Source organism: Oncorhynchus keta, chromosome 32, assembly GCF_023373465.1.
Source record: "Oncorhynchus keta strain PuntledgeMale-10-30-2019 chromosome 32, Oket_V2, whole genome shotgun sequence".
In the NCBI taxonomy this organism is placed as follows: Eukaryota; Metazoa; Chordata; class Actinopteri; order Salmoniformes; family Salmonidae; genus Oncorhynchus; species Oncorhynchus keta.
The window spans coordinates 31,765,202-31,781,413 of record NC_068452.1 but is presented as its reverse complement, the minus strand read 5'-3'; the positions used below and the strand labels follow the sequence as shown (position 1 = coordinate 31,781,413).

General features: G+C 39.9%; 1 protein-coding gene across 4 annotated transcripts in view; it reads left to right on the top strand.

Annotated features, from left to right (window-relative positions):
• The first annotated feature begins 13,331 nt into the window (after nucleotides 1-13,331).
• Nucleotides 13,332-16,212, top strand: part of LOC118365626 (protein shisa-6-like) — a 68,277-nt gene continuing 65,396 nt past the window's right edge. For all 4 annotated transcript variants that reach the window (XM_052491360.1, XM_052491358.1, XM_052491359.1 and 1 more), the window contains exons 1-2: nucleotides 13,332-13,511; nucleotides 14,062-15,058. In XM_052491360.1, coding sequence (XP_052347320.1) covers nucleotides 14,514-15,058 — 545 coding nt within the window. In that variant the 5' untranslated portion in view covers nucleotides 13,332-13,511; nucleotides 14,062-14,513. The remainder of the gene's footprint in view (nucleotides 13,512-14,061; nucleotides 15,059-16,212) is intronic.

Below are 16,212 nucleotides of genomic sequence, written 5' to 3'. Positions count from 1 at the left end.
TTCCCACCTGGAGAAAGGAACACCTATGTGAGAATGCTATTCATTGACTACAGCTCAGTGTTCAACACCATAATGCCCTCAAAGCTCATCACTAAGCTAAGGACCTTGGGACTAAACACCTCCCTCAACTAGATACTGGATACTGGACTTCCTGATGGGCCGCCCCCATGTGGTAAGGGTAGGTAACAACACATCCCCCACCCTGATCCTCAACACGGGGGCACCTCAGGGGTGCGTGCTCAGCCCTCTCCTGTACTCCCTGTTCACTCATGACTGCACGGCCAGGCACGACTCCAACACCATCATTAAGTTTGCTGATGACACAACAGTGGTAGGCCTGATCACCGACAACGATGAGACAGCCTATAGGGAGGTCAGAGACCTGACCATGTGGTGCAAGGACAGCAACCTCTCCCTCAACATGATCAAGACAAAGGAGATGATTGTGGACTACAGTCCGGAGCTGTAATGGAGCAGGTTGAGAGCGTCAGATTCCTTGGTGTCCACATCACCAACAAACTAACATGGTCCAAGCACACCAAGACAGTCATGAAAAGGACACAACAAAACGTATTCCCCCTCAGGAAACTGAAAAGATTTTGCATCGGTCCTCAGATCCTCAAAAGATTTTACATCTGCACCATAGAGAGCATCCTGAAGGGTTGCATCACAGAGGGTAGTGCGTACGGCCCAGTCCATATCCCGGGGCCAAGATTCCTGCCATCCAGGACCTCTATACCAGGCGGTGTCAGAGGAAGGCCCTAAAAATTATCAAAGACCCCAGCCACCCTAGTCATGGACTTTTCTCTCTGCTACCACACGGCAAGCGGTACCGGAGCGCCAAGTCTAGGTCCAAGAGGCTTCTAAAAAGCTTTTACCCCCAAGCCATACATTTCCTGAACAGCTAATCCAACGGCTACCTAGACTATTTGCATTGCCCCCCCAGTGCCCCTGCACATTGACACATTGACTCTGTACCGGTACCCCTGTATATAGCCCTGCTATTGTTATTTACTGCTGCTCTTAAACTATTTGTTATTCGTATCTGTTGCAAGCATTTCTCTGTAAGGTCTACAACTGTTAAATTCGGCACATGTAATAAATATAATTTAATTTAATTTTAATTGTATTTATCTCCAACAACTCACTTGGCTTCAAAGATAATCTTGAGCTAAATGCAAACAGACAAAATTAATACTCTTCTTGAAGCTATTGTATAAAGCCCTCAAAGCATTAAGTCATGGTTTGATTAAGTCATTTAGATATTAGAAGTACATGAGATTTTGACTTGATGATAATCCGTGGTCTCTGTGTAAATGCATTTTTCTTGTTAAAAAAGTTAAACTCTTTCCAGTGACTAGAAAATGACCACCTCTACCTGAACTGTCTCTTAATCTATATTCCAATTTCACAGTGACTGGTGATACCTCAATACTGTATTATAAATCATGCTATATAGGCTTAATCTTTTATGGGTACCAAACATTCACTAACTCAAGCACACAAATATAAGTGTGTGTACTGTAGCTCATTATTCATTTAACTACCTAGTTACATCTTTCCCCTCACGGCTGCTCCACGCCATTCTGTTCTTAATGTAACCGAAAAGGTACACTTAGAGAAACGGCTGTCCCCTTAGGAGAACCCTTTTTTGGTTCCATGGAGAACCCTATATGGTTACACATAAACCCTTTGGGGCTCCATTTAGAACCCTCTGTGGAAAAGGTCCGACATGGAACCCAAAATGGTTCTTCAAAGGATTCTCCTACGGGGACAGCCGCAGAACCATTTTAGGCTCTAGATAGCATATATTTTTTCTCCCTTTGATGTTACATGGTCTGATTGATTGAGTCATGTAGGCTGCGTTTAGACAGGCAGCCCAATTTTGCTCTTTATTTCACTAATTGGTCTTTTGACCAATCCGGTCAGCTCTGAAAAAGATGTTAAAATATTTGATGTGATTTATGAAAAGACCAGTTGGTGGAAACAAGATCAGAATTGGGCTGCCTGTCTAAACGCAGCCGTATAGACCTGTTTCTTTATCTGCATTGTCTTCTCAGTAAATATTGTAGTTGTAGTAAGTAGAAGAAACCCACAGTGTCTTTACTCTAAATGCGAATCATCAGTGAGAGCCATCCATCTGGGGCTTCTCAGTGACAGAGGTAGGGGTGTGAGTGACTTTCTTCAATAGGATCCACAATATTCCTGTCTCTGTTGATGATTCCTGGGGATGTTCCTGGGGAAATTACCCACGATGCAGCCCTTATCCTTGGGCCAATTCCTAGAACAGCGGAGGAGCCTAGTGAAGAAACCCAGATATTGTGTTTATATATACTTTTTTGTCTACATTCTACATTTCGTCCCTCTTCTTCCAGTGTGCCATGTTGAGGTGCCTGGGAGAGCAGCTCCATTGCCATCAGCTTCATTGTGTACCTTGAAAAGAGTGTACATGAAAAGAGAGTGAGATGCCTCCCCTGCGGTGGTTTAATGATTTATTGCACAGCCTTCTTGCTCTTCTCATCTCACTTGTAAGGGGGGGAAGAGAGAGTTTAACAAGCACACTTGTTTTCACCCAGCCCTCAGATAGTTCCCATTTAGAGCAATGAGAAATGTGCCATGGTGCCACTCTGTGCAGCTGTGACCCAGTTCATAGACTCTCACCAGCACAGTGTCAGTGGGGAGGACACCAGATCCAGAGTGGGCACACACATTTGATTTGCTGGGGCATACACACCATCCCCCTACACTGGCACTGCCACAGCTTTCTATAGTGACAACCTTCTAATGACAGACGAAGGCAAAAACGGCATTGTTGACTTCAGATGTGGTCATCATATCTTATTTTAAAAAAGTGAACTTAGTTCTTTTTAATTTCTTAGCTTGTCAAGAGACTTGCTGTATTTAACAGCAGTTAATTCTGTATAAGACTAGTCATGGCATCCATTTGGGCAGAGAACCTACAACCTGGCAGAAGAACACTGCACTTTAGAGAAAGACTTTATTCATGGTATCTGTGCCCAGGTACTCCAAGTCGGAGAAAGGAAGCGACTGCACCTGATGAAACCGTAAACCCCATTGGGATTCTCATTAGCTGACAAGATTTAGCACTTAGAATACTGCATATTGATTTCATACCAAGTCTAAGGGATTAGGGCAACCCAATTTCACATTTTGAAAGGAACATCAAATAAAATGAGCTTATTAAATAGAAAAAATACTTTAAAAATAAAGTTTTAAATAGATTTTAACAGTAAGAGAGATGAACAGGGCAATATAGCACCTTGCTGCTATGTCTGTGAATGCATATCTACCTTGTTAAAATGTTAACAATTAAGTCCAAATATTGAAAATGATTTCCTTACCAGCATCTGATAACCATCCATTCTAATCCTTTAGTGTGATTAGACCCAAATTCAATCAGTTCTCTGGCTAATTATCTTTCATTCATTGTGGGAACATCATATCTTTCATCAGTAGTTTAGAGAGTCTCCATTATTAGAGCCTTAGAAACAGCTGGCCACTGGGTTGGTTTACTATGGGCCTTCTGCATTTAAACTGGGGGATAAATGGATAACTTTACTGACTCTGGCACAGGTTGATTCTGTGTCAATACACAATTACACTTGCGTAGATGTACTCAGTCACAACCGTGTTGGAGCCAAAACCTCTCAGCATTTTATAGTTTAACCAATGACGCAATACAGTGCTCTCTAAATGCCAAATTAATTCCTAGATCTATTTTTAGCTTCTTAAAAAAATAATTTCCTACAGTAGCAATACAGTGATCTCCCTCATCTCTATATGAACTATGACCACACCATTCAACAGATTCAACAGTGCATTGGATATAGGAACAACTTGTATGTAGAGCTCAGTCATCCATGGGGACAGAGTTGTTGATGCACCTGTCAGTTCTGTGTCCTGTGCCTGGAGCTGTCTGAGTGGAGATACATGCCCTTATTAAGACTCATGTACAATCACTGCATCTGGCTGATGGACCTTAGTGTTTTGATGTCATTTCTCCATTCCATACAACACAGGACTCCCCCTTGATGATCTTTTTCATATGACATTGATTTATAAGGAGGTTATTACAACTGACAATGATGGATAATGCTCCTGTATTTATGATAATTATATTGAGATTGAACATATTTCAGATATTTCAAAAGTCAAAAACAATTAAAAAGTAAAAGAAGTGAAAGAAAGACCTGTTGCTATGGTTCCTTGAGCATTCATTTATTTGAAAGTAAACATTTGAAGAATGTGAGGTTTACTCTCAGGATATTTCCTCTTTACCCAGACACCATTTTCTTCTATTTTGTCTTGCTTGTAGATGACAGCCTTCCAACAACTTCCACATGGCATAGACAGCAAAACCTATCCAACAACATATCGTTTGTAAACACATTGCAATTACATGAAAATGACTCCTAAGTTTGCCTTGCCTGTCATGTGAAAACACAGTTTGTCACGCAGTTCAAGTTTCACAATCAGAAAATATCTAGCTCTTGAAAGGTTTCAAACAGGCTGTATGATTGAAGTCTGTCAGAGCTGCAATTACTAGTGCAGATAAATTACTAGTGCAGTGACATGGGAGCAAAGAAAAGACTAAATTGGACAAGCCAAGACCGCTGGGCTTCAATGAGCCTGTCAATGAACCACATACTTCAAGAGAAAGCCTGAAAGTTTCCCGGGCTGAGAAACCTTCCCCTAGAATGGCATGGTCTTAGTGCCTAATTGGGCTGATTAAAAGAACTCCTAAGCCAGCACTTTTGATTAAGTGGAGTGATGGGGGTGATACAGCCTGCCTGTCAGGTGGGCCAGGCCTATTAGATGGACAGAATGAAGGGGAGTTCACATTTTCCTCCATCACCACATTAAGGGAGAGAAAGAAATTAACACATCAATCGTTATGAAATCATTATGGGCTGTAGCCATCAAATGTACAGTTACATCTGCAGTATATACATCTACAAATATGAAGTCACATCTACATCTACACATATAAAGTTACATCAACAGTATCTACTTCTACAAATATGAAGTCACATCTACATCTACACATATAAAGTTACATCAACAGTATCTACTTCTACAAATATAAAGTCACATCTCCACGGTACTTACATCTATAAATATAAAGTCACATCTACAGTAATTACATCTACAAATATAAAGTCACTTCTACAGTATCTATATCTACAAATATAAAGTCAAACTACAGTATCTACATCTACAAATATAAAGTCACATCTACAGTATATACACCTACAAATATAAGTCACATCTACAGTACCTACATCTACAAATATAAAGGTACATCTACGGTATCTACATCTAAAAATATAAAGTCACATCTACAGTATCTACACCTACAAATATAAAGTAACTCCTACAGTATCTACACCTACAAATATGAAGTTACATTACAGTATCTACACCTACAAATATAAAGTTACATTACAGTATCTACACCTACAAATATAAAGTTACATTACAGTATCTACACCTACAAATATAAAGTTACATTACAGTATCTACACCTACAAATATAAAGTTACATTACAGTATCTACACCTACAAATATAAGTCACATCTACAGTACCTACATCTACAAATATAAAGTTACATTACAGTATCTACACCTACAAATATAAAGTTACATTACAGTATCTACACCTACAAATATAAAGTCAAACTACAGTATCTACATCTAAAATATAAAGTTACATTACAGTATCTACACCTACAAATATAAAGTCAAACTACAGTATCTACATCTACAAATATAAAGTTACATCTACAGTATCTACATCTACAAATATAAGTCACATCTACAATATATACATCTACAAATATAAAGTCACTCCTAGAGTATCTTCATCTACAAATATAAAGTCACATGTACATCTACAAATATAAACTTACATCTACAGTATCTACCTCTCCAAATATAAAGTCACATCAACAGTATCTACATCTACAAATATAAAGTCACATCTACAAATTTAAAGTCAAATCTACAAATATAAAATCACATCAACAGTATATACATCTATAAATATAAAGTCACTTCTACAGTATCTATATCTACAAATATAAGTCACATTTACAGTATCTACATCTCCAAATATAAAGTTACATCAACCATATCTACATCTAGATCTAGTCACTTCTACATTATCTACATCTACAAATATAAAGTCACATGTACATCTACAAATATAAACTTACATCTACAGTATCTACATTAACAAATATAAAGTCACATGTACATCTACAAATATAAACTTACATCTACAGTATCTACATCTACAAATATAAACTTACATATTCAGTATCTACATCTACAAATATAAAGTCACATCTACATATACAAATATAAACTTACATCTACATCTACAAATATAAAGTCACATCTACAATTATAATGTCACACCTACATCTCCAAATATAAAGTCACATCTACATCTACAATTATAAAGTCACATCTACATCTACAAATATAAACTTACATCCACAAATATAAAGTCACATCTACATCTACAAATATAAACTTACATCTACATCTCCAAATATAAAGTCACATCTACATCTACAATTATAAAGTCACATCTACATCTACAAATATAAACTTACATCCACAAATATAAAGTCACATCTACATCTACAAATATAAACTTACATCTACATCTCCAAATATAAAGTCACATCTACATCTACAATTATAAAGTCACATCTACAAATTATAAAGTCACATCTACATCTCCAAATATAAAGTCACTTCTACAGTATCTACATCTACAAATATTAAGTCACACCTACAGTATCTTCATCTACAAATATAAAGTCACATGTACATCTACAAATATAAACTTACATCTACAGTATCTACCTCTCCAAATATAAAGTCACATCAACAGTATCTACATCTACAAATATAAAGTCACATCCACAGTATCTACATCTCCAAATATAAAGTCACATCCACAGTATCTACATCTACAAATATGAAGTCACTTCTACAGTATCTACATCTACAAATATAAAGTCACATCTACATCTACAAATATAAAGTCACATCTACAGTATCTACATCTCCAAATATAAAGTCACATCTACATCTAAAAATAAAAAGTCATTTCTACAGTATATACATCTACAAAAATAGTCACATCTACATCTACAATTATAAAGTCACATCTACAGTATCTACATCTAGAAATATTATTATTATTATAAAGTCACTTCTACATTATCTACATCTACAAATATAAAGTCACATCTACATCTACAAATATAAACTTACATCAACAGTATCTACATCTACAAATATAAAGTCACTTGTACAGTATCTACATCTTCAAATATAAACTTACATATTCAGTATCTACATCTGCAAATATTAAGTCACATCTACAGTATCTACATCTACAAATATAAAGTCACTTCTACATCTACAAATATAAAGTCACATCTACAAATATAGAGTCACATCTACATATATAAAATCACATCTACCGTATCTACATCTACAAATATAAAGTCACTTCTACATGATCTACATCTACAAATATAAAGTCACATCTACATCTACAAATATAAAGTCACATCTACAGTATCTACATCTACAAATATAAAGTTGTGTCTACAGTACAGTATGTAGCCTGCTGTATCTGTTTCTCTAGGAGCTTCTAGGAACTGACAAACCACATTTCATTCCTGATCTGATGCTAGAAGGTATCATTCATATAATATGCATAATCTAACAGCTCTCTAGTACATCTTGTTTTGGTCAACTCTTCACTATTCTCCGTATTTTTCTCAAGTCTTATGATTTGAGAGTAATCTTCTTTAATCCAACGTTTTTCATGGCACAATACAGCACTTGTAATTGGCAGATAGCATACCATTTTCTTTGAAAGATATTGGAACAAAAATGTGATTCAATTTAAAAACAATAACAAGAAAAGGAGAGGAGAGGCTTCTATGAGATCCTGAGGGCATGTGCCATAATTAAATTTGGATGCCACAAAAAACAGTTTGTTACTTGGCTCTATTCCAATGACTTACTGTATGTGTGCTGTGTACTCTGCGACTTTGTCAGTGTGCCCCTGCACCCCTGCTGGGTCCGCCTGGTCCCTGTAGGCCAGAGCCTGCATGATCTTCTGGCCATCTTGATAGGACATTCTACGTTGCCAACACACAGCAGGGCAAACACAGACACACACACACTAAACACAAGGGGCAGGTTTCTCTTGAAGGGATGAAACTGAGCCTCTCAGTATAATTTAGGAACAGCAGTCTCTGAAAGACATTGGGTAGTTGGAAACTTGGCATTGACAGGTTGGGGTGGGATGAAGATTTGACATGTGTGGAGAGAGTCACATTGAGGCTGTGGGTCAAAGTATCTCTCACACCTGGTTTAATTGGTCATTTCAGATCAGATTTACCCTGAAATATGTGCCTGCTAGTTTTTACACATTTTGTAGTGTGGAACTAATGCAGGTAAATTGGGTAAAAATATCTTGACCTCTGATCTGATCAGGACTTCAAATCAAATCAAACTCAGCAAATGGTATGTGTGAAAGCTACATTAGACCAGAGAGGATGTGCGCTCTCTCTCTCCTTCCCTACTATTCATCTCATCCACTGTCTGTCTTAAGTAGCACTTTGAAAACTCCGCCAGATGAATTTTGCAGGAGCTACTTAATAATGCCTTGTGATCTGAGGGAGAGGGAGAGAAAGAGTTAGAGGAAGAGAGAGAGAGAGAGAGAGAGAGACTGGGGTATAAGAATAGCTGGTAGTTCAGGATTAACAGATAACTACTCTTTCATATGAACCATGTGATGACAAGATGCCCATTACATGAATCATTGAAGTTTCAAAGATCTGTTTTGCTACTGCCGCAGACATTGAAAAAACTAAGTTAAAATTCAGTCCAAGAACAATCTTTTGAGAAGACATGAGAGGGTATGGCCACTATGGAAACAGGCCTATTCCTAGTCATACTACTGTAGCGGCTTGGTACAACCCTCTAAACTATCTTACTTCAACACCTCCTTACAATAACCATTGGCATCTCCCTCAGTTAACCTCCTTTTCTTCAATTCATTGACAATCACATATCTTATGAAATTCCCTTTGGCCCTATTTTTTTATAAAAACATTTATTTGAAGAAGAAAAAAGCTTTACATTCCTGGTTGCCTATAGCCTCACTCGTCACTTATCTCTACACCATTAATTATTCATATATAAAGGCAGTGTCTTTTGTAAGGTTTTGATATGTACATAAAATCTAAGGAACTACCAGGGCTGGTCATGGTTACTGTCGCTCCAAGTGCCAAGGTAATTTGAGATGTATACAGTTTCATGCATGTTAAACTGTGTGCAAAGTCCCCCAGAGACTCTCTTTCCACCAAGCATTGGTATCCTCTCAGTCCTGGTCCAGCGACAGTTTGTGATGTAATTCCAAAGCTGTGACATTTACGTCCAAATGGTAATTGATTCAGAGGAAGCTGTTGGTATGCAGCTACAATTTAACAACCCGTCTCAGGGGGTGTCAAGCTGTGGGAAGGAGAAACAGGAAATGAGTTGTACTGAATGTTTACCGAATGCCAATTTGAGACTGCCCACGTTCCACACCACAGAGAGGGCAGCCAAGCCCGGGGAACTGTGTAAGAGGAGATTGCAACAGATTTCTTGTTCTCCACGTTCTGCTTAGCGGCTTACCTTACTATACAAACATCCAGGCCCAGCACAACCCTGGTAGTGAGACAACCCTGGTAGAGAGGCTACTATTGATTGGGGCCTGGAGGAAAAAGGAACCTAGTACATGCTATCCAAGCTCTGTGCTGTGTTTACTGGTGCGGCATAGACTCCACCACTGCAAAGCCAAGCCGCCACAACAGGGACAGACAAGCAATAGTAATCCCCCAACTTCCACAGACGCTGTCAAGCTTTTCCCAAGGAAAGTCTGGCATCAACCTCAATACAAACCACCCAGGATTCCAAAAAATGCTAAAAGAGTCCCTCACAATTACTTCTCAACAGTATTGACCATGTTCATTTATGAAGCTGACATCGTAAAGACGAATGCAGTAATGACGGGCATTAAACATGACCCTTGGCGATCATCAGCAGTGGTCATTTTGTGCTATTGTCCTCATTACATTTCTCTATAACAGCTGTGTATACCAATGTGCTTATAGCTACTCATTTATCATGAACCACATTAAGAGGCAATTAAGGAAACATAATGTTATCACGGCAGAAGAAAATGTATATGTATTTGTATATCTGTTCTCTTAATGTGATAAAAAGAGAACACTCATAATGGTCCTGTAGACATTTTCACTGTGTTCGTGTGTCTGTAGCCTACTTGTGCTGGAGGTAATGGACTGCCAGTCTCAGTTAGTGAAGGACCAGGTTAGTGTACAATTGTCTTTCCCTGCAGTGGTTGAGTTATTAAAATGGTGTTTTCCTCCATACAACAACCAATCTTAGCTGCCATGATGCCTTCCCAGAAATGCATGTTTGTTCATCCAAAAGCAACTGTGACACAGTGCTGCCTGTCCTCTGTTCCCCCACAGAAATAAAATGAACCCCCAAGGTCGACAATATGTCCACATCCAATATGTCCACCTCGATTGTGCAATGATGTTGTTATGTCTCCATTAACTGTGTCCTGGACTTATCATGATGTTCAATACCCAAATAGTGAACTACATCACACAGTGTCACGTCAAGTAAGTAACAAAGCGGTCCACATGGAAGTTTAACCGACCCTTCTACTATGCCCTTCCTCTGAATCACAGAGCACTGACGTGTTGGAGGGAGATAAGGTTTTGCTGGCGTTAACCGCTAACAGCACACCACACAGACAGCCACTCCTTTCATGGTCTGAGCGTGCCAGCAGCAGCAGCAGTTGCCTCAGTCAGTGCTGGCTGTGCAGCTTTGCTGGGGCTGATAAAGCGAAAGAGGGAGAGAGAGGCACTGCTGCTACAGCTTTGCTCTAATTTCCCCGAGACTGGCTGCTGTTCCTCTTTACTCTGTCTCTCTCTGATAGCATGGTGTGGTGGAACAGACACAGGCCAGAACCACCTCCTCCTCCTCTCTCTAACCATAACACTTTCCCTCCGTCCCTCCATGCTCACTTTCTCTCCACATGCCACATGGGTCTTAACTTTCTTTGACACATTCCACTGGACCATGTTGTGGTTCTTTACTATGTGTCGGTGCATTTCCCGAAAAACGGCATGAAAGCAACCATATAGATACGGCAAAAGTGTTTGAAGTCATTAACAATTATGCCGTTCTGGCTTTACTCTCAAATTGGAGATAAGGAGTAGGCCACACAGAAGCTGCCTAGTATGCCCCAAATGACTAACTTTGATAACATCAGCGCTGATAACATTGGCTAATTTCCCCATGCCTATCTGCTCTTGAGAGGAGATCACTTGGGCCTGTCAAAATGAGGGAGATAGGGTGCCATTACATATGTTCTCATTAAATTGAAAGGTGTATTGGTAGTTTGAAGTGGGTTTACTTCTGCATCTCAGAGGACATTCATGTAGATTTAGCATAACCCTTCCAGACTCAATGATTTTGTGACTTTGGAATATACGGATGTGGGCTGATGGTACTTCTAGGAATTCAAATCTTATAAAATCTTATACAAATGCCTTAAAATCAATTAATTTTTCAAAGAGTATTTGCTTTTTTGATAAAAATTTGGACAGTTCCATTAACTCAAAAATACCCAAACATTTCAACATTACACACTACTCTGTTTAGCATAAGAACTGGGGCAGACATTTTGGTTATGCTCTGAGCTGAAGCCCAAAAAGAGATCCACATACAGTCCCTGATTGAAAGAGACGGTTTTTAGACACACAGCAAACAGATGTGGTGCAGTAGGTGGGGCATATTCATGATGTCATAACAATGACACCTCATTATTGTCACTTAGTCTTCTGTTTGGAGAAAATATAACATTAGACAGTATTGCTTCCAATTAGTTGTTGTTTCAAGATGTTGCTCATTCCTCTTAATTGGGAGAAAACAAGAGAGCAGAATTCCCAGGTTGGGACCCTAATGATTTCATTCTTCGGAGGAATAGTCTCATTATTCCTGAGCCAATGTCGACCCAGTCGTTACCTGTCAATGCTTTTTGCTGAGGCTAGCTTTCTCCGCACTAAGCTGTTAAACATTAATGGACAATCCTTCTTCCCTTTGTGCTCGATATGACATTTGATGTGTCATTTTGACTGACAGAGAGTCGGGGGGCTAATTTGCAAATGCTGCCATCCATAGCATCCAGTGAAGAAACACATTTATCAAAAGCCCTGTGCCCTTTTCTTTTCTCCTTGTCATATTAGCTTCTGAACACTGTCAGGGCAGTGTGGAGTTTATGGATTTCATTTCAAAGGCCTCGCTGTTTTCAACATGCAACTCAACGTGTGGACAAGGTTAAAAAAGGCTACCTCATTAAACCATGGGCCACAAAGTAACTTAATGTGCTTGGAGAGTAATAGTATCTCATCATAGCGTTATACTCATACTGTAATATGGGGCAAACACAACTGAAAGTACACAAACCTGTCAAATGAAAAATGAGGTGGGAAAGTACATCAAATATGTAGAGTTCTCTGAAACGATAAGGATTGTTAGATTTAGATTGCACAAGGTCTCCCAGGAACCTCCACTGAACTAGGGGCTGAAGTCAATTATGTAGGCCATTGTTCTTTTTCAGTCTCCACTGCCTCTTCCAAAATTACATGGAGGTTGAACATGATGCAGTGTCTTTCATTGAAAATTAGGCTACTGCGGTTTCTGGAGCCTCCCATAAGTAAGTGTGTTAGCTTTAATGCAGCTTTTTCACTGAATATTAACCAACTGCTTTCCGTTGTAATGTATGTGGTCTCTCTTTCCAGCGAGCCACATTCCAGATTAGATATCAATGTCTTAGGAAATATAGCCACTTTTCTGAACACCAGAATGGAACATTCCAATGGCCTGGAGACAAACTCTGCTATCATGACATGTTAAACTGTGTATTAGCATCATATTGTGGCATGTTATTGTATTACCTAAAGCAGATAATTCCCAATCTCTCGCATAATAGGGCATAATAAAAGCCAACTATATAGAAGCACCAACAATTGCAACATGCTGCTGTTACATGGTATGAGTGAAGGCATCATTGTGCAGTAGAGCGAAGATTTACACCACCAACGTCGCACTCTGAAAGAGAAAGCTCTAATGCAGTTCTAGAATGATCCAGATTACTGAGTGCAGCCTGTAGGCATGACAGAGCACACTGCTGTCAGGGGCCGATTTCTAATTAACTGAGGTACCTGTATTGGTGACGTAGATGCGCTCATGTGGAGGGGGGAGTGATGGATGGAGTCGGGTCGGAGCAGAGCGGGGTCTCACGCGGAGCTGAGGTACTTTGGTTCAGTCTGTGGCAGAATCGAGAGAACCAGTTGCCGGACACCATCAACGGGTAAGTGCTTATCTGTTTCGTTGCTGTGTGATTTTGGTTGTCTTGTTTGTGCAAAAGTTTCGTTAGATTCGCCTTCTTCTCTCCATGAATGGAGCTGGAGGAAAGTCAACTTCGTACATGAAAAGAGGGGGGAAACTACCAGCATTGAATATGTTAGGCTATTTCTCTGTAAAATGAGTTAAGACGTTTTATTTGTCTGCGTTATAACTTTGAAGTGGACATTCAAAACTAGAAAGCATAGCACCAAGAACTACTCAAGGATATATCCGCATAGTGTCCGCGCTGGGTTGCGCTGTCCATGGTGCTGAAACAGTTCGCGCGTCTGCGAGGGAACGTTTGTTTGACTGAGCAGAATTGTTTTAGCGCGTTCATATGCGTCTGTTTAGTAGGCATTGATACGCAATTCATAAAATTAGATTTAATTTGGTACAGATGGTTATGTTATTTTTCTTGTGCAAAATGTTTGTTCCTTTTTTTCTTTTAACAAAGTTTTTTTTTTACAGTAGGAATTTACTGAATCCTCTGTCTTTCTCTCCTGCTTTCTCTACAGAAAACAATCAGCGTTCAACTGTGCAAGATTTAGAGCTTTGCTAATAAAGATATACTTATGGTAGATGGCATTGTCGGAGACAGCCGGAGGGGATTCTTCAGCCCATTTCTCAAGCTGAATCCAAATGACACTTCCTCCACCCAAAAGTCCCCCGATGACCACAGAACTCCACTTATATTCGGAGGATGCTGCACAGTGTGTGACACGGTCGTCCGACCGCAATTGATTGGTGCAAGAAGCGTCCTTCCCTCAACCAGAGCATGACACTTTCAGCAGTGGACAGTTGGAAAAGGGCTTCGGAAATGAACCCATGTGGACAGCCACAAGACTGGGTCAGTGGCAGGAGCACGGCTAGGTAAAGAAGCAGAGGTCTTCGTGTGAGGAGAGAAAGCATACAACTAAAAAAGTGGGGGGCAAACGATCGCATCAGCAAAGACATACAACCTCAAATCATGGGGATACAGCATCTTCTGCTTCTTTTGATTTACTTGGACCCGCTGAATGTACTGTGCGCGGCTACAGCCAACAAGAAGAAAAACGCTCCAAAGCGGAATCAGAAGATGAAGGAGGTGAACGGCACGGAGGCGCCTACTGCGGTTCCGCGGCGAAACACTCAGGTCCAGGCACCTTCGATCGCTACCCATGACACGTGCCTGGGCTACTACGACGTGAGCGGAGCGTACGATAAAGTGTTCGAGTGCAACAACACCGAGCACCGCTACTGTTGTGGAAGTTGTTTCCTGCGCTATTGCTGTGCAGAAAAAGGGAAACGCATAGAACAGAAAACTTGCACAAATTATAACACCCCAGATTGGATCAAAACGCAGCCTCCCTCCCCGGCACCAACAGGTGACACTTACGACCCTGACTTGGATCAGACTAACACAACGGTATACATCACCTGTGGTGTCATAGCTTTTATCATCCTCATCGGAGTTTCTGCAAAAGTTGCCTACGACAAAGCAACCAAGCCCCCTCAGGAAATGAATGTCCATAGGTGAGTCACCCTGACATTCAGGTTAAGAATTAACCCCATTTATTATGGGGCCACTTTTTTTCCTCTGTGTGTCAGTGTGTGTGTGTGTGTGTGTGGGGGGGGGTATGATTGTGTGTGCAATCACTGTTATGAAACACCAGCTTCAGCTTTCACAGACATGAAAAGTCCGCTGATGTCAGTAAAAAATGTGTACAGTGGGTATAGAAAGCTAAATTAGATTTGTGAATAGACTAAATCATGAGCACTTCATCACAATGATGCATAGAAATCTGACCACATATATTCTCAACCTTTTCAATAGGGATGAAGCCATAATTCACAATGATGCTCAGTTTCATTCCTCTCTGGAAAATACTGTTACATCACCTGCAAGCCATTACACAAAGGACAACTGATCATTACAATCAACTCCTTTTCAAGTACCTCTCTTATGCAGATATACACAACCCCCAAGTGACAGTCAACCCGATTCACCACTACCACCACCACTACTACTACCACAACCACCACCATACATTGGAACATTAAATGTCTCTTGTCAACTAAAGTATTGCTCCGTTTTCATCAGCAGCACAAACAAACCTCCATGAGGCAGGTGTGGAATTGAATGGCTCTGTCAAAGAAAAGGCATCACATTCATGGTCACAGTATAACATTCAGACTAAGAGCAAGGTTGGGTTGCTTCACTGCTAACAACCCAGAGGACATACTGAACAGATGTCACTCTCCCTTCTTTTGATTGGCTTTGTATCTTACGGGATAATGGCCCATGGATGGACTGCTGTTGGGAAAGTATGAGATAAACACATTATGGTGGAATACATCTAACTGCCGAGGAATCAGTGTCTCAATGTATTCATTATATTATGTCCCTATGAATGGAATGAATGCATACTGTTCCACTAATCCTTATAATCAGGCACTCTCCAACAATTTCTAAGTATTTGGATAGGTGCTGAAAATAGCGTATTGCCTCCAAAATGATTGAAGCTGGTGATTTTTTCCATGACACATTAGAAGCCTTGACTATATTGTTAAGCACGTCCTAGAGCTAGGAGAGTAACTAGTGTACCTTAGTCTGAATTGAAAGACAGTTAACCTTCTGAAGTGGAGGAGTATGTTAGGGATTTTGTGCTCGCCATGATGAATTTAGC